We start from the raw sequence: 26,141 nt of genomic DNA on the forward strand, positions 1-26,141 counted from the left end.
TATTTGGGGAGGAGGTTTGCACAGTACACCTGGTCAAGAAGTCTCTCTGGTGCCAGCCAACCATGCTTTAGGTTCTCAGGAGATATGAAATAGCTAAATAATTCTGGGTGGGGAAAGGGAGGAGGCTGTGGGAAAATCTGGGCTTTTGAGAGGCAGAGAGGGTCCAAGCTAGGGCCTATGCACCTCGTTAGTCATTCTTCAACATTGGGAGAAATTAGGCAGTAAGCACAATTACAAGAAGAGAAGGCAGCCGGAATCAAGACAGAAAAAGGGAGGAGAGATCTTGGTCTTACCCTGCAACCAATTGCTCATCGGTTGGAGGACATGGCTTGCTGAAATGGGAACAGGACCATCAAGACCAAACAAAACATTGTTTCTTCAAAACCACCAAAAGTTATGTTACAAGGTTGTTTTATAAAAACAGTACTAAAGTCTAGCAGAAGCACCATTACAAAGTATTAGCTGAATTAAGCGACTTACCGGATGAGAAAGACATACATACCCCAGATGAACACTTACCAAGGAATTTTTCTCACTAAAGCTCAAATTCTCACAAACAAATATAGGCCAGGAGAGAATGAGAGTCACTGTTCAGAATCCAGGAAACATCAGCAGGCTAGAACCTAGTGCCACAGCTGGGGACAAGTATCTGATCTTTCCAGAAGACCAAATAAGATGCCCAGAAAAAAAAGTCTTCCAAACTGGGGTCTCATATGAGTATGGTCCAGCCCCAGTTCCTGAAACACTGTGGACACCTGCATATTGACCTCCCTGAGCCTCTACCCCAGCTGGCAAGGAGGTCACAGTAGAATCAAGCATGCTTTTGTCAGAAAACTGGGGGTTTTGTACTATATGACCTGGTCTTTAGGAGTTTAATATTTCATTTTCCTATGAAGAGCATTTTATTCTAGAACATGCTGCGTTCCAAGCAACCATGGAAAGCTACATAAGGGCCTACCTAGATCACCCATTGTGGCTCCCAGTTCAGTTTGCTGGATGGCTAAAGACCCACGTAAGAGAAATGGATATCAAAGGAGCCCTTCCCTAGCAGCTCCAAACTTAAGTTCATCAGATTAGCGAGCACTGAGGGTGATGTCTAATAGACTTCACCCAGCATCCTAGCAGTTCAAGCCTCACTCAGCTTTATCGTCTACAGCTAAACAAGTCGCAATGGGCTATCCGACAGAACTTTTTACAGCGACGGATACATTCCAAGCATGCATCTATAATTTGCTGGCCACTGAATACCTGAAGTGGGGGCAGGAGATGGCACAGGGGACAAGACACTAGGAGCTGAACTCTCTTATTTTTCTTTAATTTCACAGTTGTTTATTTATTCACTGATTGGTTTTGTTTACTTGCTTTGAGACAAGGTCTCCCATATCCCAAAGTAACCTCAAATCCACTATAAAGTCCAGGATGACCTTGACCTTCTGATCCACTTGCCTCCACCTCTTAAATTCTGGGATTACAGGAACTCACCATCATGCCCAGTTTATGAAGTGTTGGGAATCCAGCCCCACTGGCCAGTGCCCATGATCCTGACTGAACAGCACAGTTCTGGTCCTTGATTACAAAGGGCAGACAGCCCCAATGGCTGTTTGCACCTGGAAAGCTGACAGAGAACGCTTTGCTGTAGCACTGCTTCAAAAAGAAGCTAGGGAGTTGGCGGGGGGGGGGGGGGGGGGGGGAGCCTAGTGCCTGGCAGAGAACTGGACCCCAAGGGGAATTCATCTGCATTTTATAATCTTGGAGACAAGGGTCAGCAGATGCAATAAAGTTAAAATTACTAAATGAAGCAATTCTCAAGTTCATTGAAGAACTCAGACAAAAGCCCTCTCCTCCCGAGGTTTTCTTTTGAATCATGCTAAATACTGAAATGAGTCCCTAGAAAACATCTTTGTAAATCTCTGAAATTCACTTGCAGGAATTAGATGTGGTTGTCATCCCTAGGAAATTTCTCTATGAAAGACTGTTCAAAGCCAGGCATAGTGGCATGCTGTCCTTTGATGCCAGTATTCTGGAGGCAGAAGCAGAGGCAGATGGATCTCTGTGAGTTCGAGACCAGCCTGGTCTACAGAGATTACAAGACAGTCAGGGTTACACAGAGACACCCTGTCTTGAAAAACCCAGGGAGGGGCTGGAGAGATGTCTCAGTGGTTAAGAGCACTGCCTGCTCTTCCAAAGGTCCTGAGTTCAAATCCCAGCAACCACATGGTGGCTCACAACCATCTGTAATGAGGTGCCTTCTTCTGGCCTGCAGAATATTGTATACATAATAAATATTAAAAAAAAAAAAAGAAAAGAAAAACCCAGGGGAAAAAAAGAAAAAGGAAAAAAAATAAAAGCGAATGAGGCTGTTGAAAGTCTCCTCTCCAGTGACCATGGGGGGAGGTGACCGTGAGGGCAGTCCTGCTCCACAGCAGTCTGTGGCACACGTAAAAGACAAGATACACCTATGCAGTATGCAGGGGCAAAGGGGTTTTGTTTGGTTTTGTTGTTTTGAGACAGTCTCATGTAGGCCAGGGTAGCCTCTAAACTTACTAAGGATTTGAGGCTGGCCTTAAATTCTTGATCCTCCCTGCATCCACTTTCCAAGTGCTATTATTGCAGGCAGGTACCACCACAGTCAGCTGAAGCAAAAGCTGTGTGCCCGTGACACATTTATTTCAAACCACCATCCTTAAGCAGGGAAATCCCATAGGCCTGTCTATCAAAAATGTCCTCTAAAAAGACCAGCAATTTTCTATCTCCAGCCACCTCAACCTGCTCCCCCCCCCCCATCATGCGCACAGGAGAGAATACAAACTACACTTGGGGAGCTGAGGAAATGGCTCATAGATCAACATGGTTCCTGTGTTGTTCATGCCTAGCATGCATGAAGCCCTGAATTTGATCCCCAGAACCACATTAAACTAAATATAGCATCACATGCCTGTCACCCCAGGTGAGTTGTCACCCTACTTGAGAGGACAGGAAGATTAGAAGTTCAAGATCATACTCAGCTGCACAGAGGTCAGCGTGAAACCTTGCCACAAAAACTAAAAGTGAAATAAATAAAATAAAAACAAAGAAACAAAAGCCCACATACTTTGGGTGCTGCAATCACAGCAGGAGATATGGTGCTTCCTCAAAGATCTGACAGGAAACAGCACTGACTCACTACATCCCAAAGACCCAGCGTGGGACTCTCAGCTACCTTTTCCTGGGACGGCGGAAGCCCTATACTTTTCCCCACAGGCCTTGTCTATGTTTCAGGGGATCCAGGGCAAGTAAGTCACAATCTCTGTTTCCTAGACTTATGTTCTCTCTTACTAACCTTTAAAATGCACCTAAGAAAGCAGAAGGGGCCTGCAGAGATGACTCGGTGGTTAAGAGCACTGTCTGCTCTTCCTGAGGATCCATGTTCAATTCCCAGCACCCACATGGCTGCTCACAACTGTAGTATCTCCAGTTCCGAGGGATTTGACACTGTCACACAAACATTCATGCAAGCAAAACATCTTTAATAAAATAAATTTTAAAAAAAGAAAGGCAAAGCGGTTGCTCACAATGTAGACCTGATAGTCCTAAACACAGAGAAAGAGCGAACACAGAGGGAAGAACTGGCCTTTCATCCAGGCCTGAAGGAGTGTCAGTCATGGCAGCCCCAGCTGCCACTGTCACCTGAGAAAGAATGTGCCCAGGCTGCACTGTCCCCAGCACCAGCATCTGAGTAGGCACGGGCTAAGGAATCAGGCTGAGGACAGCGAAGGGATCTGTCTTCCTCTAAGAGCCTCTCATTGGAAATAATGTATCCCGTGGACATGCCTCGTCCATCCTGACTCCTTTACTAACCACACTGGCCACAGCTGCTACTGGGCTGAAATTTCTGAGCAAGTCAGGGACTGGCAGTACAACCAGCTCTGCACTACCTAAAAGCACTCACTACATGGAGGAGAAGGGCACAGATTTCTCAGAGGGACAAACATCTGGGTCAACAGAAGGGTGGAGATTTGGCCAGGCCTGCTGCCCAGAATGACTGGTGAGCCCTTACCTGGAGTCACCATCCTGGTCATCAACATGTTCAGCCGTATTGTTGACAGCGTATCTGCTGCGTGGTTTATCTGAATGAGGGCAAAAGAAGAATGGCTAAGAAAGTAGGATCTCTCCACACACAGGATTGTGGGGCTATTAAAACCCATGGCTTCCACTGTCTACACAATTATTATTCAGCTACAAAGAGGAACAAACTCATACATCCTGAAAATAGTAGGTTGAATGAAATAAGTCTGATACACAATGTCAAACATTACTTAATATGAAAACTCTATAATAAGCAAATTCACAGGGATACAAAGGCAACTGGACATTAGCAAGGGCTGGGAACAAGGGAAAATGAATTATTACTTATCATTACAGAACTTCACTTTAAATGATAAAACCTTTGAAAATACATAATGGTGACAGTCTCACAATGGAAAGAATGTAGTTAATGCTACTTAAATCACGTACTTAAAGTGGTTTAAATGGCAAGACTTGCATTATAATAATTAAAAAAAAAAACGTTCAGGGATTAAGGATGCATGTAGCTCAGTGATAGCGCTTAATCAGCATACGAGACCAGGGCCTATCTGGAGAACAGAAAAGATTGTAAGAAGGTTTCCAAGAAGTTATGACAATGTGAGAAAATGGCTTTGCTACTCTTTGGAGGAGGGGACTGAGTCAGGATCTCACTATGTAGCCAGGGTCAGCCTCAATCTCTATACAGCTGAGGCTGGACTTGAACTCCTAATCTACCTTCTAAATGTTGAATATTACAGTGTTGGGATTACAGATGTGGGCCGTCATGCCCAGCTATGGCCCTTAATTTTCTTACATAAAAATTTATATAAACATAATTACACGCATGGGGAATATACATTTAAACATCTTAAATGTGAAATGGTGATTAGATATGAAAGAGAAAAGAATTGTTAAAAGCACATACCAAAGCCTTCATACAATACACATAAATAATTCTTTACTAGAACACTATGGTTTAAAAACTTGGTTTAAAACCCATATGATAAATCAGGGGTGATGACGCATGCCTTTAATACCAGCACTTGGGAGGTAGAGACAGGCAGATCTCTGAGTTCGAGGCCAGCCTGGGATACAGAGCAAGTTCAGGACAGCCAGTGCTGTTACACAGTGAGATCCTCTCTCAAAAATTAACCCCAGGGGCTAAGGAGACAGCTCTGTGGGCAGCGCCTGTTATGCGAGTATGAAATGGCAGCTGTGTCCATAGCCTTAGTGTTGGGGATGCAGGCAGGCGGACTGCAGGGCTCCAATCAAGCCAAGACATTAATCTCCAGATTCAGTGTGATCCTGTTAAGAAAATAAACTAAGAAGGGATTGGGAAAGACATCCCAATGTCAACCTCTGGCCTCTACAGATACCAAAGTATGAACACACATGCACATACACACACACACACACGTTTATATAAATACATATAACTATATATAAATTAAAAAATAATCAGGCATGGTGGGATGAGCCTTTCTTTTCTCTCTCTCTCTCTCCAAGATAGGGTTTCTCTATGTAACAACTCTGGCTGTCCTGGAATTTGCTTTTACAGACCAGGCAGACCTCAAACTCACTGAAATCCACTAGTTTCTGCCTCCCAAGTGCTGGGATTAAAGGCATGCACCACCATACCTGGCCAAAGTTTTTTTGTTTGTTTGTCTGGCTGATTTTTTGTTTGTTTGTTTTGGTATTTTTTGAAACAGGGTTTCTCTGTGAAACAGCTCTGGCTGTCCTGGAACTCACTCTGTAGACCAGGCTGGCCTCAAACTCACAGAGATTCACCTCACCTGCCTCTGCCTCCTAAATCCTGGGACTAAAGGCGTGTGCCACCACGTCTGGCTTGAATATGCCCTTCTTTGATCTCAATTTTTAGGAGGCAGAGGCAGAGGCAGAAAGATCTATATGTGTCTGAAGTCAATCTGATCTACACGGTGAGTTCTAGGCCAACCAAAATATAGAGAGGCACTGTCTCAAAAATGAAAATAATAAAAACAACAAATAGAGGCTGAAGAAATGGTTTAGCTGTTAAGAGTACTGACTGCTTAGGACTTATCTTAGATTCTGAGCACCTATAAAGTGGCTCACAACTGTCTGTAACTCCAGTTCTAGGTGATGAACTCTCTGGCCTACATGAGCACTGCACACATGTGGTACATAAACACACATGCAAGCAAAAAGCCCAGGCACATAAAATAAAAATAAATAAATAGAGCAGGGTGGTGGCAGTGAATATCTTTAATCCCAGCATTCAGGAGGCAGAGGTAGGCAGATCTCTGAGCCGAGAGAGAGAGAGAAAGAGAGAGAGAGAGAGAGAGAGAGAGAGAGAGAGAGAGAGACTCTAAAGAGAGTCATCAAGGAAAAAATATCAAAATATTAGTAAGGGAGAGAAGAATGAACAGAATAGTTAGGATGCAGTTCGGTGTTGGAAGACTTACAAGGCCCTGGGTTCCATGTCACCACTGAAAGAAAAATAGGCTGAAAGAATAGAAAATATGCCATTTTATTGAATGGGAATATTCAACAGAAAGGGTTTTTTTCTCCCCTATTGATTAGATCATTTCAAAAAGCTACTTCTGCTCTTTGATCTCAGAGGCAGAAGCAAGAGGTTGAAAGAACTTTCAATGTTTGCAAACATTGTTACACAGACATTGTGCTGCCTTCTGAGGCCTACCACCTCAAGAAGTTAGCCTGTGGCAAACATGCCTACCCTACCAAGCACAAGTGAAAGTCTACTAAAGTGCCAAGACTAAGAGACAAAATATAGCCAGCCAGTACTGGGCAAACGAAGCAGCCAGGCATGGTGGCTTGTGCCTTTATTCCACCACTTGGAAGGCAGAGGTAGGCATATCTCTCTTAATTTGAGGCCAGCATGATGTATATAGTGCTTCTGGGCCAGGAGGAAGTCCCTGTCTCAAAAAAAATACAAAGTATCTACTGCAAATTCAGGATTGAATTTTGTGAAGGAGCAACATCTGAATCCAAGAAGTGGGTATGGCAGCATCTGTCTCACACTGAGAATTTCAACTGTCATATAATAATGTTCTAGTTCTAAAAACTAGGGGAAAAGAAAGCTGACTCTACTTCCACCTCCAACAAAACACCAACTGTTTGAAAGTAGAGCCTAACACAACTGATACTAAAGCTTCTGGTGAAAAATAGTCCAAATTTCCCAGGATAACACTGAAGCGAAAAAGGCAGTATCTGAAGTAAACAGAAAACAAAACGGTGAGAGACTCACAAGTAAATAGGCCATTAAAGTGAGAAGAAAGGGGCTAGGAATGTAGTCAGTTGGTACAGTACTTGTTTAGCATGTACGAAGCCCTAGGTTCAATCTCCAGGACCTCATGAAAGCAAGTTATGGTACACGCCTGTAATCACAGCACTCCGGAGGTGAGAGCTGGAGAGCAGCCTTGGATGCATGGAGGTCATCCTCAGTTACATGAGACTTTGTATCAAAGAATAAAATAAAAATAAATAAATACTGGAATTTAGTGTATGGTAGAGAAGGTGAATTACTCAATAAGATGATACAGCCATATGGAAAATTGAATTATGTTGGTTTTTGAGGGCCAACATCCAAGGAAATCCAGCAACCATATGGCTACATCCTGGCCTGTCTCCGTTTCCCTTCCATAGGGCTCCAGAGACAAGCAAGCAGCATACACTTAACTCTCAGCAAGTGCCCAAACTATAATAGCTCTTAGGAGCCTCAACCTTAGATCAAGATAGATAAATTTTAAGACCAAGAGAGGTGGTTCACACCTTTAATCCCGGCACTCAGGAGGCAGAAATAGGAGGATCTCTATAAATTCCAGACCAGTCTGGTCTAACTTCAGACAGCCAGGGATACACAGCAGGACCCTATCTTAAGTAAGGAAATGAACTTATTTTAAACCAAGACAATAAATGTCCTAAAGAAAAAAATCAGGAGAGCTTTCTCTTGTTAATAATCTTGAAATGCATGCAGGGCGGTGGGATCGCACACAATCCCAGCACTTGGGAGGCAGAGGCAGGTGGATCTCTGTGAGTTCGAGGCCAGCCTGGTCTACAAGAGCTAGCTCCAGGATAGGCTCCAAAACCCTGTCTCAAAAAAATCAAAATAATAATAATAATCTTGAAAGGCTCACTTGCAATCCTAGCACCCCAGAACCAGAGAGAAAGGGTGTCACCAGCTTAAGAGTAGTCTATTCTAAACTGTAAATTCCAAGCCAGCCTGGAATACAGAGTTAAGCCCTGACACGAAGCAAACTGACACCATCCTCCTCTAGCAGAGCAGAAGGCCTTAGAGATAGCAAAACTCAGAAACCACAAGGGACTAGATTGAAAACCTGACTACGTAAAAATCAAAATTCTGGAAAACTACACAGAAAAAGTAAACTAGCTACTTACTGTGATTAAAAAAAAAAACTTTTTTGTGTTTCTGAGACAGGATCTTACCTTGTAGCTCTGACTAATCAGAACCTCACTATAGACCAGGCTGGCCTGGGACTCAGAGATATGTGCTCATCTCTGCATCTCCAGCGCTGAAATTGACAGCATGCACCACCACTCCTGACACAAAACTCTTACTTTGCTTTGTTTGGTTTTTCAAGACAAGGTTTCTCTGTGTAGCCCTGGATGTTCTGGAACTCATTCTGTAGACCAGGCTGGTCTCAAACTCATGGAGCTCCGCCTGCCTCTGCCTCCCGAGTGCTGGAATTAAAGGCGTGCGCCACTACAGCCCAGCAACATTTTTACTGTTTAACTCAAATATATAAATAACTCGAATCCATAAGGAAAAACTTAAGTATTCGAGAGGAAATCAGGCACAGGATATGAATTCTCTGAAAAGTAAATTCAAATGGCTCTGAAAACAGGAAAACATGCTTGTTCTCAATTAAGACAAATGCACAATAAAACTATCAGATACAGGAAGACAGTGGTGGTGCACGCCTTTAATCCCAGGACTCATCAGACAGAGGCAGGAGGATCTCTGAGTTTGAGGCCAACCTGATCTATAGAGTGAGTTCCAGGACAGTCAGAGCTAAACAGAGAAATCCCATCTCGAAAAACCAAACCAAAACCAACACTATCAGATGCCCCTGACTAAGAGACTGAAAGTGAACCTGGTTAGGGCATGGCCATTAGCCCTCAGACTCAACCATGTGACTCATGACTTGTTCACACAGATATTCTACAAAAGAATAACATCCAGAAAGGACATGCACAGTTTGTGGGGGCTTTGTTGATGATGGTGGTGGTGTTGGGCATGGTATGTAACCTAAAAGCACAGGCGGAGGCCAGAACAAACTGTGAAGTGTCTTCCTTTACTGGCATCTTACTGTCTTGAGATGGGGTCTCTCACTGAACCAGAACATGACACTTCAGGAGAGTCTGGCTGGCCAGAGAGCTCTCGGGATCAACCCATGTCTATCACTCAATGATGACATTACAGGCACCACAGCCATGCCAGGCTTTTTATATAGATCCTGGGGGTTCAAAGTGACATCCTCATTCTTGGAGAGCAAGTGTTCTTACCCACTGAACCACCTGCCCAGCCCCAAAAGACTGTAAAAACTGTAACGGAGGACCAGATGAACAATTCATAGAATGCTCATCTCAAGGACTCCGCTGCAGTCATTAAAAGAACAAGGCCTCTACAAAGGTTGATCCTGTGTTCAATATACAAAGTACAAATAAAAATGAACAGTGTATTTTCACTTCTACTTAGTATAAAATGTGTGCTTATGCTTGTTTCCCAGAAGGTTCTGGAGAATGGTAAAGGCGGTACCCCCTTTAGGGGCTATGGGAGGGGGTCCTGAGAGCATGATACCAACTTTGCTGTTGTAGTTTAACAACTTTGTATCATATTACCAAGTTTTAAGAATAACATTCACCCACAGAGGAAGCCTACATTGTCATACTGAGGTGCACTACCACTAAGGATGTGTTCGATAGATGGAAGCGGATTCAAGGCAGAGGACGCACAAATACGAGCGTCCTGCGATGCTGGGGGTTTCGGCGTGGGGGGGGGGTGACGCAGTATTTCATTATTCGGTGGATCCACCTTTGGAGTTTATGTGCAGGGGGAATGATTATCAAAACAGTGAGCGGTTGTCCCCGCAGCAGGTAAGGAGCAGAGTTCAAGGGCAACTTCAGACCTTACAGTGATTTATATTTTTTATATTTATATTACTTATTATAAAATAATTAATAAATTCGTGTTTGTGGGTAAAATCTGGTGTCTTTGTTTCTATTCGGAGAAATGGTTGGCCTTGAACTCATGGCAATACTCCGTCTCGGCCTCCTGAGAGCTGGGATTACACGTGTGCACCACTTCTAGAGCCTGCAATTCTTACGTATTTATAAACTGTTTCATAGGCTGGAGACTCCGGAGTCGTGCAGTGGCCCTTTTCCTCCTTCTCCTCCTCCTCGGCACTGTGCCCTGCCGGGCAAGGGGGGGTGGCCGCCGGGCGCCACTTACTTGTCTGGGACGCGGGGTGCTCCTGGCTCCTCTGGAAGGGGTACCTGAAGAGCAGTTTATTGCCCCTGCTGCCCGAGCTCACCAGGATCACGCTGATGGGGCTGGTGTTGTCCCCCATGCTGCGGGGGCCGGGGCGGGGGTCTGAGGGGAACACTGAGGGTAGGAGCCGGAGCCAGGCACCAGCCCCGCACCGACACGGAGGAAGCCGGCGCCACAGCCGGGACCCAAACGCGCGTGTCCTCACTCTCGCGAGACTTGCCCGGTGCCTGGGAAAAGAGCCGGAGAGTGCCGGCAGTCAGGACCTCTGCGCAGGCGTGGACGGCCGGAAGCGCAGGCGCGATGCCTTCTCTAAGCTGCTGGGGCTCTCCGAAGAAGTGTCTGTAGTTTATACGCTTGATTTGACGAGAGTGTATAAACTTAAAAGTATGAGAAAGAACCGGGGCTATGCAGAGAAACTGTCTCGAAAAACCAAACCAGGGGCTGGAGAAATGGCTCAGCGGTTAAGAGCATTGACTGCTCTTCCAGAGGACCCAGGTTCAATTCCCAGCACCCACATGGCAGCTCACAACTGTCTGAAAATCCAGTTTCAGGGGACCTGACACCTTCACACCAATGCACATAAAATAAAAAAAAAGATAAATAAATCATAAAATTAAAAAAAAAGAAAAACCAAACCAAACAAACACATACATACAAATTACATATTTATATATATATAAATATATATATATATAGAGAGAGAGAGGTCGGGCTCATACCAGTCTGGGTATCACATAACAAAGATGCATTCATTTATTTTATTTGTTTCCTAAAATTTATTAAGACAAAAAGTAGTCTTATTACATTTTTTTTCAACTATTACTCAGAGAGAAGATATCATTTGATTATTTGCCAGAATGGAAGTTAGGAGTCAGGAGTAGGAAGGGGCAGTGAGGTTGAGAGGGAGGCAGATGGGAATTGGGACTGAGCTCCTGGGGATGGTTAAAAGACGTCCGTGGGACCTTCCCACCAAGACAGCAAGAGTGACTAGGTGTCCAGGCGCTTGGGCAAGGAAGGGCTGTGGTCCAGGCTTTCCTCCATTTGCCAGGGCCTTGGGACTCCAATGGTCATCTCTGGGATAGGAAGGGCCTAAATGAAGGAGCCCAAGGTTTCCACTGTTACTACCTTAGGACCCGCTGTTTGCCAGCAACTTTCACAGGAGCGTTTGCAGTATTCTCTTCTATGTAATTACTAGTGACAGCCAGGCTTAGTGGTGGAGGTCTGTGTTTCTAGCTACAAGGGAGATCAACACAGGGGGAAAGTTGAAGCCAGCCTGGGCAACTCAGTGAAACCTTCTCGAGGACAGAGAAGGCTGCAGATGTTGCTTAGTGGTTAGCACGTGGCCGTCACACACCAAGCCCGGGGCTCAATCTTTTCTACCACCACTAATTCTAAAATAGCGGTGGAAACAACTGACGCTGAGCGCAGGGAAAGGACCAGATCCCATTCTACAGCGGTCTGGTGTACTTCCCTCCCAGGTGTCCTCACCCAGTACTAACAGCAGGAAGAGGAGAGCCCAGGACCACCTCAGGTGCGTCATCTCAAGGTTCATCATCTCAGCTCCCCCCCCCCCCCCCCAGCTGTCTACATCATTGCTAAGAAACCCCATCTGCTATTACAGAAATCAGAACTATGGTCACACTGTGGTCTGTTGATCCATGAACACCACTGTGGACCCCGGTTCTCTCACCAGGAGTAGGATTGGAAACTGTTCAGTGAAGCACCAGGGTCAGCCTACGTTCTGCAGGGCATGGCCTCAGACTCTGCTGTGTTAAGTCCCATAGAACTGAGTCCTCATTTTTTTTTAATGTGCATTGGTCTTTGGTTTGCATGTCTGTGTGAGGGAGTTGGAACCAATGGAACTTGAATTACAGACAGTTGTGAGCTGTCATGTGGGTGCTGGGAATTGAACCTGGGTCTTCTGGAAGAATGGCCAATGATCCCTCATTTCAAATTTAAGCAATGTGCTTTCATAACCTTCTTTATGAAAGAAGAAGTAGACTTTTGGAAATGGAACTTTGGAACCTTGCTCCCCAGCCCCCAGGGTCTCCCTCATGCTGAGTAGGAGGCCATAGGGATGCCAGGCCTTATCAGTCTTGTCACTTGGTCAGCCAGAGGGCTGGGTGGGGCTCACAGACACTATCTGAGAGCCACCTTCTCCTCTCCAAGAAAGAGCTATTTGCCCAGAATTGCAAAAGAATAGTTTTAAATCCCGTGTCCTGAATTCCTGTCAGAGGCGACCCTTCATAGCACTGAAGTGGAAGTTAAGCCTACTCCATCGTAGAAGTTTAAACGGTGAAACTGAACTCACGAGGCTAATTACCCTCCCACCACGGTCACCTTCTTTAGGGGCTTCCACAGATCCCAGCCTTCTGCTTGATTGACCAGACAGACTTCTCAGCCCACTTACTCAAGCTCAGAATGTGCCTGGAGCTTGCAATTCTGATTCAGAACAGCAGCTTCAGCATCCTGGGCTTTGCACAGGTCTGGGCTCTGTGTTCACAGGTGGAGAAACCAAGACTGGCTTTTCCCCAGTCAGCACCCCAGCCTACACCACCGTACAGCTGGGTCCCGCCTCCGCTGGAGCCATAGGCACATTTAAATTCCCCTGAGCTGCTGTTTCCTTACCTTAAAAACCCCAGTGATGATAGAACTGCCCTTTCAGAGAGAGTTTGGTGTGAAGAACTTGGAAAGCACTTGATAAATATCACTGACCTTAGGTCACACAAAAGCAATTCAGTACAAACCTGCTGCCAAATACATACGATGGCATTGCGAAGCTTTAAAAAAATGTGCTTAGAATCTCTCTTTTTTATGATTTATTTATTTTTATATGCATTGGTGTTTTGCCTGCGAGGGTGTCAGACACCTGGAACTGGAGTTATAAGCAGTTATGAGCTACCACGTGGGTGCTGGGAGTTGAACTCAGGCCCTCTGGAAGAGAAGCCAGTGCTTTTAACCCCTGAGTCATCTCTCCAACCCGCTTAGAATCTCTCTTAATCCTGATATTTGGACATGTTTTTATTCTTTTTTGTTTGTCTGTTTTGTTTTGAAACAGGGTCTCTCTACATAGTTCTGGCTGTCCTCAGTGATTAAGAGCATTGACTGATCTTCCAGAGGATCTGGGTTCAATTCCCAGCATATACATGGCAGCTCACAATTGTCTGTAACTCAAGTTCCAGTGGCTCCAACACCCTCACCCAGACATGCAGTTCACACATCAACACATACAAAAAAAAAATTTGAAGAAATTAAAGACTGTCCTTGGGTATACAGTAAGTTTGAGGCCAATTCTAGACACACAAACACTGCCTGCCCAAAAATAAAAGTAAAAGTGAGTAAATAAAAAAAATAACATAGGCAGCAAGGCATGGTGGCACATCTCAGCAACCCCAGCATCCCAGAGGTTAAGAGGGCATATCCCAGCAACCCCAGCATCCCAGTGGTCGAGGGGGCACATCTCAGCAACCCCAGCATCCCAGAGGTCAGGGAGGCACATCTAAGCAACCCCAGCATCCCAGAGGTGGAGAGGGTACATCTCAGCAAACCCAGCATCCCAGAGGTAGAGGGGGCACATCTCAGCAACCTCATCATCCCAGAGACCAGGGTGGCACATCTCAGCAACCTCAGCACCCCAGAGGTTGAGGGAACACATCTCAGCAACCCCAGCATCCCAGCGGTCATGGCGGCACATCTTAACAACCCTAGCATCCAGTGATCAGGGAGGTACATCTCAGCAACCTCAGCGGTCGAAGCAGAAAGTGATGATTTTGGCTTCATAGTGAGTTCTGAGCTAGTGTGGAGTAGACAGTGAGGATCTGTCACAAAAAATAAAAATAAAATAAATAAAAAAGCCAGGCAGGGTAGTACCATGCCTATAACACTCAGGAGGCAAAGACAGGAGGATCGCTGTAAGTTCAACACCATTGTGAGCTGCATAGCAAGTTCCCGAGGAGTTAGGTTTATATAGCAAGACCTCAACTCAAAAAACCAGGGGAAAAAATCAAACCACAGAAACAGGGTCAGTGAGATGGCTTTGGAGGTCAAGGACTTGACACCATGTCTGACAACCTGAGCTCAATCCCAGGGAGCAACATGATAGAAGGAGCCAGTACCCACAAGCTGTCCTCTGATCTCCACACAGGTTGTGCAACAATACCCCTCCCCCCCAAAAAACAGTAACTAAGATAGAATTTCTTTTTTAGATATAAAAATCAAAATATGACATTTTAAAGGTAGTAGCATTTAATAGTCAGTAGCATTTTGTGCACTCATGATAGTGTACGCCCATCACCCCTCTCTAGTGCTATACTATTGTCATCACCCCAAAAAATAATCTTCCTATAAGCACCCATTTCCTCTCCCCTGCTTCCCCAGGCCTGATAACCGTAATCCACTCTGTAAGAATTCGCCTGTTCCAGACAGTTGCTGGACATGGAATCATGAGGCATAACTATTTGAATCTGTTTCTCTCACTTTCGATGATGTTTCCAAGCTTTATCCATGTTGCTGTGTGTATCATCACTTCATTTTTATGGCTGAACAGTGTCTCATTGAATGGAAATATCCTAATTATAATTTGTCATACACTGATGGGCAAGAAAGGTGTTTCCAGTCTCAGCGTATTTCAGATAGAAATATGTGACATTTTCCAACAGGTCATCAAATTCACAAATTTACTTCATCAAAACTACAAACTTATGGCCAGTCAGTGGTGGTGCAATTTTAATACCAGCACTTGGGAGGCAGAGGCAGGCAGATCTCTGTGAGTTCAAGGCCAGCCTGGTCTACAAATCAAGTTCCAGGACAGTAAGGGCTACACAGAGAAACCCTATTGTGAAAAACTTTTTTTTAAAAAAAAATTACGCAAATTTTCCCTCTTCTTCTCCTTGGAGACAAGCTTTCTGTCCTGGAACACACTATAGAGCTCAGTCTGATCTCAGACTCAAAATAGTCCTGCTGCTTCAGCCTCTAAAATGCTTGGTGTTACAACTGTGTGCCACCACCCACAGGTTAAGATGAGAAACTTGGTCATCATTACTCATCAGAATGAGGTAGGGCTGGAGATGTATCTCAGTGCGGAGCATCCACCCGGCATGGGCAAGGCCCGAAGCTTGACATGCAGTTCTAGTAGGGGTGCTACAAACGACAGAGCAGGGAGGAGATAAAATGCATGCAAAACTGGTGAAGAAGTTATATCCATATATATTTTTCGATATATAATCCATATGTAATTTCAAATATTTTCCAAATTCTGACACATCAGTGAGACCATCACAACAGAAAACGAGCATCAGGATACTTCAGGAAGAGGAAATCCAGCAGCCAGTGAAGTTGTGAAAAGGCTCAACCTCACTCACTACCAGGAAACCCACCAGAGAAATCACCGCACTCCTGACCAGAAAGCCTAAATCAAAGGAGACCAGAATACCAACAGTGCCGGCTGTTTGGGAGGGAAACTCATATCACCAGGGGAAATATAAATTGACCAGTTATTTGGAACAGTCCAGTGTTCTTTTCGTAGCTTTGGAAGTCCATGTGCCAGAGCTGGGGTGTAGCTCAGTTGACAGAGCGCTTGCCTAGCACGCATGAAGTCCTGGGTTCAATCCCCAGCACCACGTAAACTGGGTGTGGTAGCACGTGCCTGTGATCCCAGCACTCAGGAGATAATTCAGAGTTCACCCATGGCTACCTAGAAAGTTTGAGGCTAGGATACAGGAGATCCTGTCAGAGTTGTTGTGGAGAAATCAGGGAGGGAGGAAAAGGAACGTTTGGGTTGTTTCCACTTCAGATTATCATCAATAATAGTGTTACAAAGGCCCTGGCTGGAGATCAGCAGCGGGTTATGCTACAGCTCTTGGTTTCAGGGAGGCCTACTGAGCTGTCTTCCTATGGGTTGTTGGTTGTTCTAAACTCAAAAGAGGCCTAATCTCAGCACTCGGGAGGCAGAGGCAGATGGATCTCTGTGAGTTCAAAGCCAGCCTGGTCTACAGAGCAAGTTGTAGGACAGTTAGGGCTGTTACACAGAGAAAGCTTGTCTCAAAAAACAAACAAACAAACAAACAAAAAAACTATACAAGGAGAATGACTAACATATTTGAATGAAACAACTCACAGTTCACGAAAATAAGAAGTGATGCTGTTGCTATGAACAAACTCCCATGGTTATTTTAGACATGTGCTTCCTTTCTCTTGAGTGTATATGCAGTAATGGAACAGTAAGACCATATGGCAACACTACCTTTAACTTGTATTTTTGTGTTTGTTTTTCAAATAGGATCCCTCTATGTTGCCCAGGCTGCCCTGGAACTCCCTATGTAGACCAGGTTGGCCTCAAACTAGCGGGGATCTTTCTGCCTCTGCCTCTGCCTCTCGAGTGCTGGGAGTAAAGGCGTGCGCCACCGCCAGCTGACTGCCTTAACTTTTGAGAGACTGCCAAGCTGCTTTCCAGTGTGCACCGTTCTATAGCTCCCTGTTCCATTTTATTAAGATTCCAATTTCTTCAAATCTCCACAAGCATTTTTATTTTCTATATTTTTGCCTGTTTGTTTGTTTTCAAGGCAGGATTTCTCTGTGTAGCCCTGGTTATCCTAGAACTCTCTCTGTAGACCAGTTTGGCCTCGAATTCACAGAGATCTGGGATTAAAGGCATGCGCCATCACTTCCCAGCTTAAATTATTTTTTAATATCTATCTATTTTTTGATTTATGTTTTTTGGGGGCAGGGTTTCTGTGGGTAGCCTTGACTGTCCTGGAACTTGCTCCATACCAGGCTGAACTGGAACTCCTCAGAGATCTGCTTGTCTCTGCCTCCTGAGTTGTGGGACTAGAGTCTTGTGCCACCACACTGCCTTTATCTTGTCGTTTTAATTATGGCCATCCTAGTAGCTATGAAGTGGTGCATCTACAATGTTTGTTTGTCTGCTTGTTTTTGATACCAAGTCGCACACTGTAGTTCAGGCTAGCTTGAAGAACTCACTATGTAGCCCAGTCTCAAATTCTGGTTTTGCTTTAGCTTTGGTATATGAACTAAACTCATGACCTGTTCATGCTAAACTAAGTATGGGCTCTACTACTGAGCTCTACCCCGTCCCCTAGTTTAGACAAGTTCTTTCTTAGATATATGATTGTCAAATATTGTTGTACTAGGCATGTGGCACACATCTGTAATCCCAGCACTTGGGAAATGGAGGCAGGAGGATCACAAACTCAAGACCAGCCTAAACTACAGGTAGTGATAGCACACACCTTTAGTCCCAGCACTTGGGAGGCAGAGGCAGGCAGACCACTGAGTTTGAGGCCAGCCTGGTCTACAGAGCAAGTTCCAGGGCTACACAGAGAAACTCTGTCTTGAAAATCAAAAACTTAAAGTTAAATTTTAAAAAACTAAAAATCAATTAGGAAATAAAAATTATTGTTCTCTCTGGTCGGTGGTCGCGCACACCTTTAATCCCTGCACTTGGGAGGCAGAGGCTGGCAGAGCTCTGTGAGTTTGAGGCCACCCTGGCCTACAATAACTAGTTCCAGGACAGCTAGGACTGTTACACAGAGAAACCCTGTCTCAAAAAACCAAAAAAAAAAAAATTATTTTTCTCAGTCTGTGAGATATTACCCAACTTTAAGACTTACCATAAAGCTGTAGTAATCAAGGCAATACATTGTGGCTGAACATAGACATGTAAATCAATGGAACAGAATAAAGTCCTGAAACTGTCTTATAAAAATATGACCGCTGGGCAGTGATGGCGCACGCCTTTAATCCCAGCAGTCAGGAGGCAGAGGCAAGCAGATCTCTGTGAGTTTGAGGCCAGCCTGGTCTACTAGAGCTAGTTCCAGGACAGGTTCCAAAGCTACAGAGAAACCTTGTCTCAGACACACACACACATACACACACAGACTAATTTGGGCCATCAAGGTGACTCTCTGGGTAAAGGCACTTGCCGCCAAGCCTGAGGACCTGAGTTCCATCCCTAGGATCCAGATGGTGGAAGACAAGAACTGGCTCTCAAATTCGTCCTCTGACCTCCCGCCTTGGCCCTTGCACACCCACTAAATAAATGGAGAGTAATGAAAATATAGCTAGTTAATGCTTACACTCTGTCTCAGCCAAGATGCAGAGAGGTGAGAGCTAATTAGCATGGGATGGGGATGTAAGCCCGAGGATTGAATCCAGGGCCTCACACAAGCTAGGCAAGCACATATCCCTAGCCCAGCCAGTCAAGGTTTTACTAATCAGTGTGAGAAGTGAATTTAATAGAGAGCTTAGAGGCTTTGCAACAGTTAACTGTGGAGCAGAGGTCCATGATCAAAAATATTAGCATAGCCCTAACATATCATACCGCAAACAAAATTTATTTAAAAATGAATCCCCTATACAAACATCAAACAAACTATGAAACTTTTAAAAGAAAATGTAGGTTTAAAAAAACCTTTGTGTTTTGTAGTTAGGTAGTGAATTCTTAAAAATTCTTTCTTAATCTGGGTGTGGTAGCCCACATCTTTGGTCCCAGCACTAGGGAGGTAGAGGTAGGTGGGTCTCTATGAGCCAGCCTGATTTGCATAGCAAGTTCCAGGTCAGTCAAAGCTACACAGTAGCCTTTGTATATATATAAAAAAAATCTAATAGAAGGTATTTGCAAGCAATATTTGACAGAAAGGACTGTACCCAGATCATACAGAATGCCCATAAGCCCCCAGTAAGAGAATAGCCCGGTTTAAAAGGGGCAAAGTACTTAGGCAAAAAGGCTACCAAAGATAGCATATGGATAACGAATAGCCTCATGGAGTGATCTTCCACATTATTGGCCACCGGAGAAATACAATTCTCAGCCTCAATGCTACATCACTATTTACCTATTAAAACAGCCAAGATTCAAAAACTCTGGCAATGGTACACACCAGAATACGGGACAGCAGAGACACTCATGAAAAGCTTGGCCTTCCTAATGAAGCTAAGTCTGCCCTCCGCATATGCCAGCAATTCTACTCCTAGGGATAGATATACACAGACACGGAGATGGAGAAATAGAAGCCTGTGTTCATGCAGAGCCTTCTCTATGCATGGTCAACGTGTCTGTTTGTAATAACACCACATAGAAACCGCAAGAGTCCTTCAGGGACTGCAAGGATAAACGGCTGCATATTTACAGCCTAACATGAGATGTAGCCAACTGCTGCTACGGTAGAGGAGTCCACAGACAGTAGACAAGATGAAAGAAGCCCGCCGTAAAAGATACAATGACCCCAGCCACACAAATTTTTGAAAATGATGGGTTAGCAAGAGGACGATGAGGCAGCAGATGGGTGACTGTGGGGGTTTCTGGGATGGTGGGACTATTCTATATCCTGATAGTGACTGGGATACATAAGTCTATATACATGCCAGTTCAGAGGACAATGAACAAATCAACTTCACCGCATGTTAAGTTAAGCTAGAAGAATCATGTGTTTCATTTAAAAAAAAAAAAAAATCATGTGTTTCTCCAGACACTGGTTGCTATGGTGCAAATTATTGCTTTTTTTTTTTTTTTTTTTTTTTTTTTTTGCTAACCTGTCACCTCCTGGTGCGAACAGACTTCCATACTCTTCCCTCAGTGTTGAGCGAGCGGGACTCCAACTTCCTTGGCGGAAACTCAAGAGTCACAGAAACTAAGAATGATGACCAGAGATGGCACAGACAATTTTGTGATTCCGAAATAAGGAAGGGCAGTCCAGCTCTGGACACAGGAATGACCTCCTGACATGGCTGGGCCCCTATCTCTCCTGGATTCAATGCAGGACTGTGACCAGCACCCCGCCCCCCTTAGACCAAGGGGAATGAGCAGGAGCGATAGCTCTAGACCCCCTCAGCCCTACCAGGCCCTGATTCCCATTGCTGGTCACTGTGTCTGATAACAAGCCCCACCCAATGAGCCCCCTCCCCTCTACCAACCAGTGGCCATAGCCTGTCAGGGCCCCTGACTTTGTATATATAAGGGGACACTGGAGACAAGCACATCAGGCCAGCTCTGAGTGCATTCAGCTCCAGCACAACCTCCAGCCCTCACCACCACCGCCATGTCTCTGATGAAGAACGAGCGAGCTATCATCATGTCCATGTGGGACAAGATGGCTGCACAGGCCGAGGCCATCGGCACCGAGACTCTGGAGAGGTAAGTCTAGGCACGGTGGCTTGAGTCACCAAATCAGAAGCCAGGGGTCAGCAGGAAGGGAGTGACAAGGAGAAGTCGGTGGGGAGAAGCCACTGAGAAGAGGCCATGAGGAGGAAGACATGGTGATGAAGGGGACCGAGAGAGAGGTGCTTGTAAGGAGGGGGTCCAGGAGGACGGATGAGCCGCTAGAGGAGGTGAATTGGCAGTCACGGTCCTCACCAAGTCCTCCACATGGCTCCACAAGTCTTTATTGAATGAGTAGGAATGGACAAATGAGCGAGGGACAGGCAATGAGGAGGTGCAGTGGGGCCTGGGGCAACAGGAAATGGTAATGTCTATCTTGGAGTATTTTTTAAAGATTTATTATTATTATTATTAGTGTGTGTGTGCATGTGCATGCCTGCCTGCCTGCCTGCCTGCCTGTGAGAACAGGTGCCGCTGGAAGCCAGAGGCATGAGATTCCCTTGCACCTTAGTTACTGGAGGTTATAAGGTCTCTTCAAGGGGAGTCAGTGCTCTCAACCGCTGAGCCATCTCTCTAGACCCGGCTTTTGTTTTGTGTTTTGCACTATTCTATGTGCTTTTTTTTTGCATTTAATTTCATTTCTTTATTTAAATATATAATTTATTTTTATTTTGTGTTCATTGGTGTTTTGCCTGCAAGTATATCAGTGTAAGGGTGTCAAAAGCCCTGAACTGGAGTTACAAACAATTGTGAGCTACTATAAGGGTGCTAGGAATTGGACCTGGGTCCTCTGGAAAATCAGTCAGTGCTCTTAACTGCTGAGCCATCTCTCCAGCCACTAATTTCATTTCTTTGAACACTGTGGTAAAATACTGTTTTGTTTTGTTTTTCTGTCTAGTAAGTCTTTAGGACTCCTTAAATTTTGAGCCTAAGGCAAGAAGAGTCGTCCGCCTAATGACCACCCCCAAAATAATGCTTTCTCCCTACTCCCAGGCTCTTCTGCAGCTACCCCCAGACGAAGACCTACTTCCCGCACTTCGACCTGCACCACGGGTCGCAGCAGCTGCGTGCCCACGGCTCCAAGATCTTGGCTGCCATAGGCGACGCGGTTAAGAACATCGACAACCTCTCCGGTGCTCTGACCAAGCTGAGTGAGCTGCACGCCTACATCCTGCGTGTGGACCCAGTCAACTTTAAGGTGGGTTTGTGAGAACGGAGGGGGACCTCAGGAGGGAAGGACACGAGGGAGGAAAGCAAGTGGGGTCTCGCTGCACTGTGCACTGAACCTCCCTTTTGCCTCCGCAGCTCCTGTCTCACTGTCTGCTGGTCACCCTGGCTGCACGCTTCCCGGCCGACTTCACCGCTGAGGTCCATGAAGCCTGGGACAAGTTCATGTCTATCCTGTCTTCCGTCCTGACTGAGAAGTACCGCTAAGCGCCACCGTCCGGACTCCCAGACGGGCTACGACCCCTCTCCTACCCTTAACTGAACACCCCCACTCAGAGATCTTTCCCGTAGCCCCCAATAAATGGTTGAAGACGGAAATAACTGGTCCTGTGTTCTCAGTCTTGGAGGAAAATGGGGATGGGGATACTGTGGTATTCACAGGGGCTTCTCAGGAACATTGTGGATCCTAATGCCACACACGGCCTGAAGGACATTCCTAGGGTGGTTGGGGGAGGGTCTTGCGCTTGAGAACCCCCAGAGTCACAGCACGCAGGAAGCAGAGCTTCCAAGCACCAGCTTATGCAGGCCCTCGGTCAGACGCACAGCTGGGCTTCTCGCCTTCCTAAACAGCTGCGCACAGAGTGGTGGGTAGGTGTCAGGAATTCCCCATCACAGCTCCCGCCACCCTAGCAGCTGGGGGAGGGGGTGTCCCTGTCCTTAAAGAAGCAGAGGACTTCCTGGTCGGATTCTTTTTGGCTCCCTCCTGACAAGAGCAGTAACTGCCTTCATAGGAGTAAATTACAGGTTCTGCGAGTTCGAAACAAAGGTACATACACAGGAGTGAGCCGCAGGTTTCGCTCGCTCTGGGCTTATTTCTGTGGATAGGCGAAGGGGGTCTGCGTTCCATCTGAGCTCAGCAGATCAGGGCCTGCTGGATAGGAAGGCTCTGATGAAGAAATGGGGCAATGTGATCCCCTGAGCACCCCACGTCTGTGCCAAACTCAGCACCCAGGAGTGCAGTCACATTACAGCTCACTTCGCGCGACTCGGGGTCTCCAGGGCCTCTAGTAAGCAGCACAGGTCCGGCCCACACAGGTCTTTGGTCAGATCTTAATCTCTCTGCCTTACCATGTCAGGGATGTGGGGCACAGGGCTCACCTGAGGTTTCCCCGGGGTGCTGAACAGTGCTAGGGTTAGTGGGAACCACATGGGTTGCCCTGTCTGCTCAGGAACTGCTGAAGCCAGCTATTCGCGCTGTACCCCAACACCAAGATTTCCCCACAACTAAATGCCTGTCAGATGGGTGCTAAGTCTCAGGTTGCGCATGCTCGCTGTTAGTACTCTGCACCGTCTGAACCACCAGTGCGCAGATCTGACAGGTTCTGGCACTTCCAGTGGACCCTATCAATTTATCAGTTAATCTGGCCTATCTGAGGGTACAGAGCACAACTGGGTGTATTCAACAGGAGTGTTTGAAGTGGTACCGGTCCCCCTATCTGCAGAGTGAGTTCACCGTATAAGCCGCTGGACTCAGTCTGGACATATCTACTAAGAGAGACTTCAATTTTTAAGAACTAGACATTTTTAAGAACTAGACTGGTTACATTTCTGTTACAGGACAAAGAAGTTCAGCATCCGTCACAGAGAGAGTCTCCTAGAATTCTTAAATAGCCATTCCACTTTGGGCAGAGAGAGAGAGAGAGAGAGAGAGAGAGAGAGAGAGAGAGAGAGAGAGAGAGTGTGTGTTTGGAAGTGGCCTGGGGAGTGTATTCTTTCACAAGTCAAATCTGGCACCAAGGCTAGTCACACCTTTCCCAAAGCAGATCTGCATTTTCTCGTGGATTCATTCCTCCTTCATCTCCTCCTTTGTTGGTACTTCCAGCGGCAAATCCCCTGGTCTTTTGCAAACGAATACCAACAAACAGAGCCAAGCCCCTGAGATCAAGCCATAACCTGATCCCTGGTAAAGCCGGCCTGGCCCAGGCTTCACTTCTGTCCCCTTCCAGGTGGGCTCCTTCCTAGCATGCTCCCCCTGCTACAGTCCTAGACCCAGAACAGGTGACCTCCTTCTCTGAGCTTCACAGTGTGAGGAGAGTTGGTGATTGTTGGTGGCCACAATGTGGCAGAGACAGACCACAATGACAAGCTGGTTGATTCTGTGCATGCCTGAGCTATCAGGCAGACAACCAGGAACTTACTAGGTTTTTCAAACTATTTTGAGATCACAGCGCATGGTGGACACGGAACAGTCGCTCCCACCCCATCTGGGACACTTAAACTTCCTGGGTCCTTTCCACAAGCTGTTTCAACATTCCCATGTTGGTGGGGGGGGGGGAGAGATTACAGGGCTTCTTTGGTTTGTTGGCAAAGAACAAAAGTTAGAGCAAGATTCTGGAGCTTTGGGGTTGGGACTTTTGGGGTTTTTTGTTTGTTTGTTTGTTTGATTTTGGTTTCTCGAGACAGGGTTTCTCTGTAGTTTTGGAGGCTGTGCTGGAACTCACTCTGTGGACCAGGCTGGCCTCAAACTCACAGAGATCTGCCTATCTCTGCCTCTCAAGTGCTGGGATTAAAGGCATGTGCCACCACTGCCTGGCGATTCTGGAGCTTTGTAAACACTGAATGCATGTGGCCTCCAGAATGACATTCCATAGTGTAGGGAGCATCCGACCTGGTCCAGCACAATGCCAGATCTGAAAAGGAATGCTCTATCCATGGTTGCCTGAGCTCCTCCAACAGCTGGTGCTGAGGGCCTGTTGGGTATCCCGAGCTGCCTGAGCACGAGCTGAGCAAAGAGAGGAGGGGAAGTTAACACCCACCTCCCCACTGCTACATAAACATGGAACAGCTTTAGTCCTTAGGAAAACATGATAGAAGATAGCCCAACCGGTGAGTTGGATCAGCCAGTCAAGGCACTTGCCATGAAACCTGAGAACCTGCATTAAATCCCCAAGACCCGATGGTGGAAGGAAAGGATGGCTCGCACAAGTTTTTCTCTGACTTCCACACGTGTGCCATGGCATATGTGCACATACACACACAGTAAACAAACACACAAATACATAAATGTAATTTAAAATTGTAAATATTGGACTCCTCTTCCCAAGCCCCATAAAGGATGGATTGTGCATTTAGCAGCTTTTAGAAACTGTGCAAGAACTACGAGACACGACTTACAGCATGGAAAGCCTGGTCTCTGTCTGTACAGTCCTGCAAGACTTAAAGCAGCCCTGACAGCAGAGCCCTAACCCCTCCCATCTGCATTTTCCCGGAAAGGAGCCTCCTCAGATGAATGTGCTCACCGTGGAAGCTCGCTGCAGTCACATCCTGCCACAGTACACTACCTCATCCATCTCCTCAACACTACACAAATGCACAGTGCTCGCCAGATCCAGCCGTTCTGGTTCAGACACAGACTCAGAAAGAGCCCACCATGGTTCTCTCTGTTGATAGGGCTACCAACATTGGGGCTATCTGGATCAAGGTTAAAAGGCATAAGGCTGATTATCATTCGGAGACCCCGGAGAGATGAGGACTCTTCTACCCTCTCCCCGGCTCTAAGGTCTGGGTTGAACAGCGAAAGCCACTCCTCAGTCCTATTTACAGTCTCTAACTGAACTTTCCCCAGTCGTTCCCAATCCCCTTTACCCACTACCACCGCTTCTCTTCACAGGCTGCTCAATAACTCCCTCAAGACCTACTGCCCTGAGTACAACCAGAACGCTGACTCTGTCCGGGTCAAGACCCGAGGCAAGAAGATAGTCCATGTGCTGAGCCATGCAGTGGACCAAATGAACAACTTTTCCAGGCTCCTGTCAGCCCTGAGTGAACTGAGCTGCATGTGTCCCAGACCAACTTCAAAGTCAGCAAGCAGGCAGGGCTCAGAAAGATAAAGGGACAGAGGTCTCAGAACATGAAACCAACCCCAAAGTTTCCAGAGAAAGAAGTTGGAGGCTCTCCACTGCCTCTATAACAAATGATCTTTCCATGGCTTCTGATGACACCAGCCTCCACCCAGCTAAAATCACCCTAGAGGTGGCTCTTTGTTCTGGACAGCTTTTGAGACTTGTAGCCAGGACCAAGCCTCCAGAAATGGTTAAATCAGAACCTTGGGGACAGACCCCTGTTCTCTTTGCTCTCCTTCCATTCCACACCTGCATGCCCTGGTCCAAATAAAATCAGTCTGGGTGGCAACCTATGTGTCTGGGTTCTCTCTGTCACTGACATGTCATCAGCGGCCATGCTTCTACTGTCTTGGCCCAAGGACTTTTCTAAAGCTGAATGGGGGAGGGGAGCCAGTGTGAGTATCCA

The 26,141-nt window shown here is 46.1% G+C and overlaps 2 protein-coding genes across 3 annotated transcripts in view; one reads left to right on the plus strand and one right to left on the minus strand.

The window, feature by feature from the left end:
- The window catches only part of Nprl3 (NPR3 like, GATOR1 complex subunit), a 39,736-nt gene extending 28,978 nt beyond the window's left edge, over nt 1-10,758 (minus strand). The window contains exons 1-3 of one of the 2 annotated variants that reach the window (XM_048436061.3): nt 10,514-10,758; nt 4,037-4,106; nt 294-332 (exon numbers count right to left, since the gene is read on the minus strand). In XM_048436061.3, coding sequence (XP_048292018.2) covers nt 294-332; nt 4,037-4,106; nt 10,514-10,631 — 227 coding nt within the window. In that variant the 5' untranslated portion in view covers nt 10,632-10,758. The remainder of the gene's footprint in view (nt 1-293; nt 333-4,036; nt 4,107-10,513) is intronic. The other variant, XM_048436063.3, reaches the window with a different exon arrangement.
- Nucleotides 10,759-20,607: 9,849 nt separating this feature from the next.
- On the plus strand, nt 20,608-22,165 carry Hbz (hemoglobin subunit zeta). The gene is made up of 3 exons (XM_048435882.3): nt 20,608-20,702; nt 21,660-21,864; nt 21,972-22,165. The coding sequence occupies exons 1-3, from the start codon at nt 20,608-20,610 to the stop codon at nt 22,098-22,100; spliced, it is 429 nt and encodes a 142-aa protein (XP_048291839.1). The 3' UTR covers nt 22,101-22,165.
- Nucleotides 22,166-26,141: the final 3,976 nt, after the last annotated feature.

This window comes from Myodes glareolus, chromosome 9 (assembly GCF_982192425.1).
Source record: "Myodes glareolus chromosome 9, mMyoGla1.1, whole genome shotgun sequence".
Lineage (NCBI taxonomy): Eukaryota > Metazoa > Chordata > Mammalia > Rodentia > Cricetidae > Myodes > Myodes glareolus.

Coding starts and splice junctions, on each gene's coding strand:
- Hbz (XM_048435882.3), top strand. CDS start 20,608: ATGTCTCTGATGAAGAACGAGCGAGCTATCATCATGTCCATGTGGGAC. Junction 20,703..21,659: donor GGCACCGAGACTCTGGAGAG/GTAAGTCTAGGC, acceptor CCCTACTCCCAG/GCTCTTCTGCAGCTACCCCC. Junction 21,865..21,971: donor TGGACCCAGTCAACTTTAAG/GTGGGTTTGTGA, acceptor TTGCCTCCGCAG/CTCCTGTCTCACTGTCTGCT.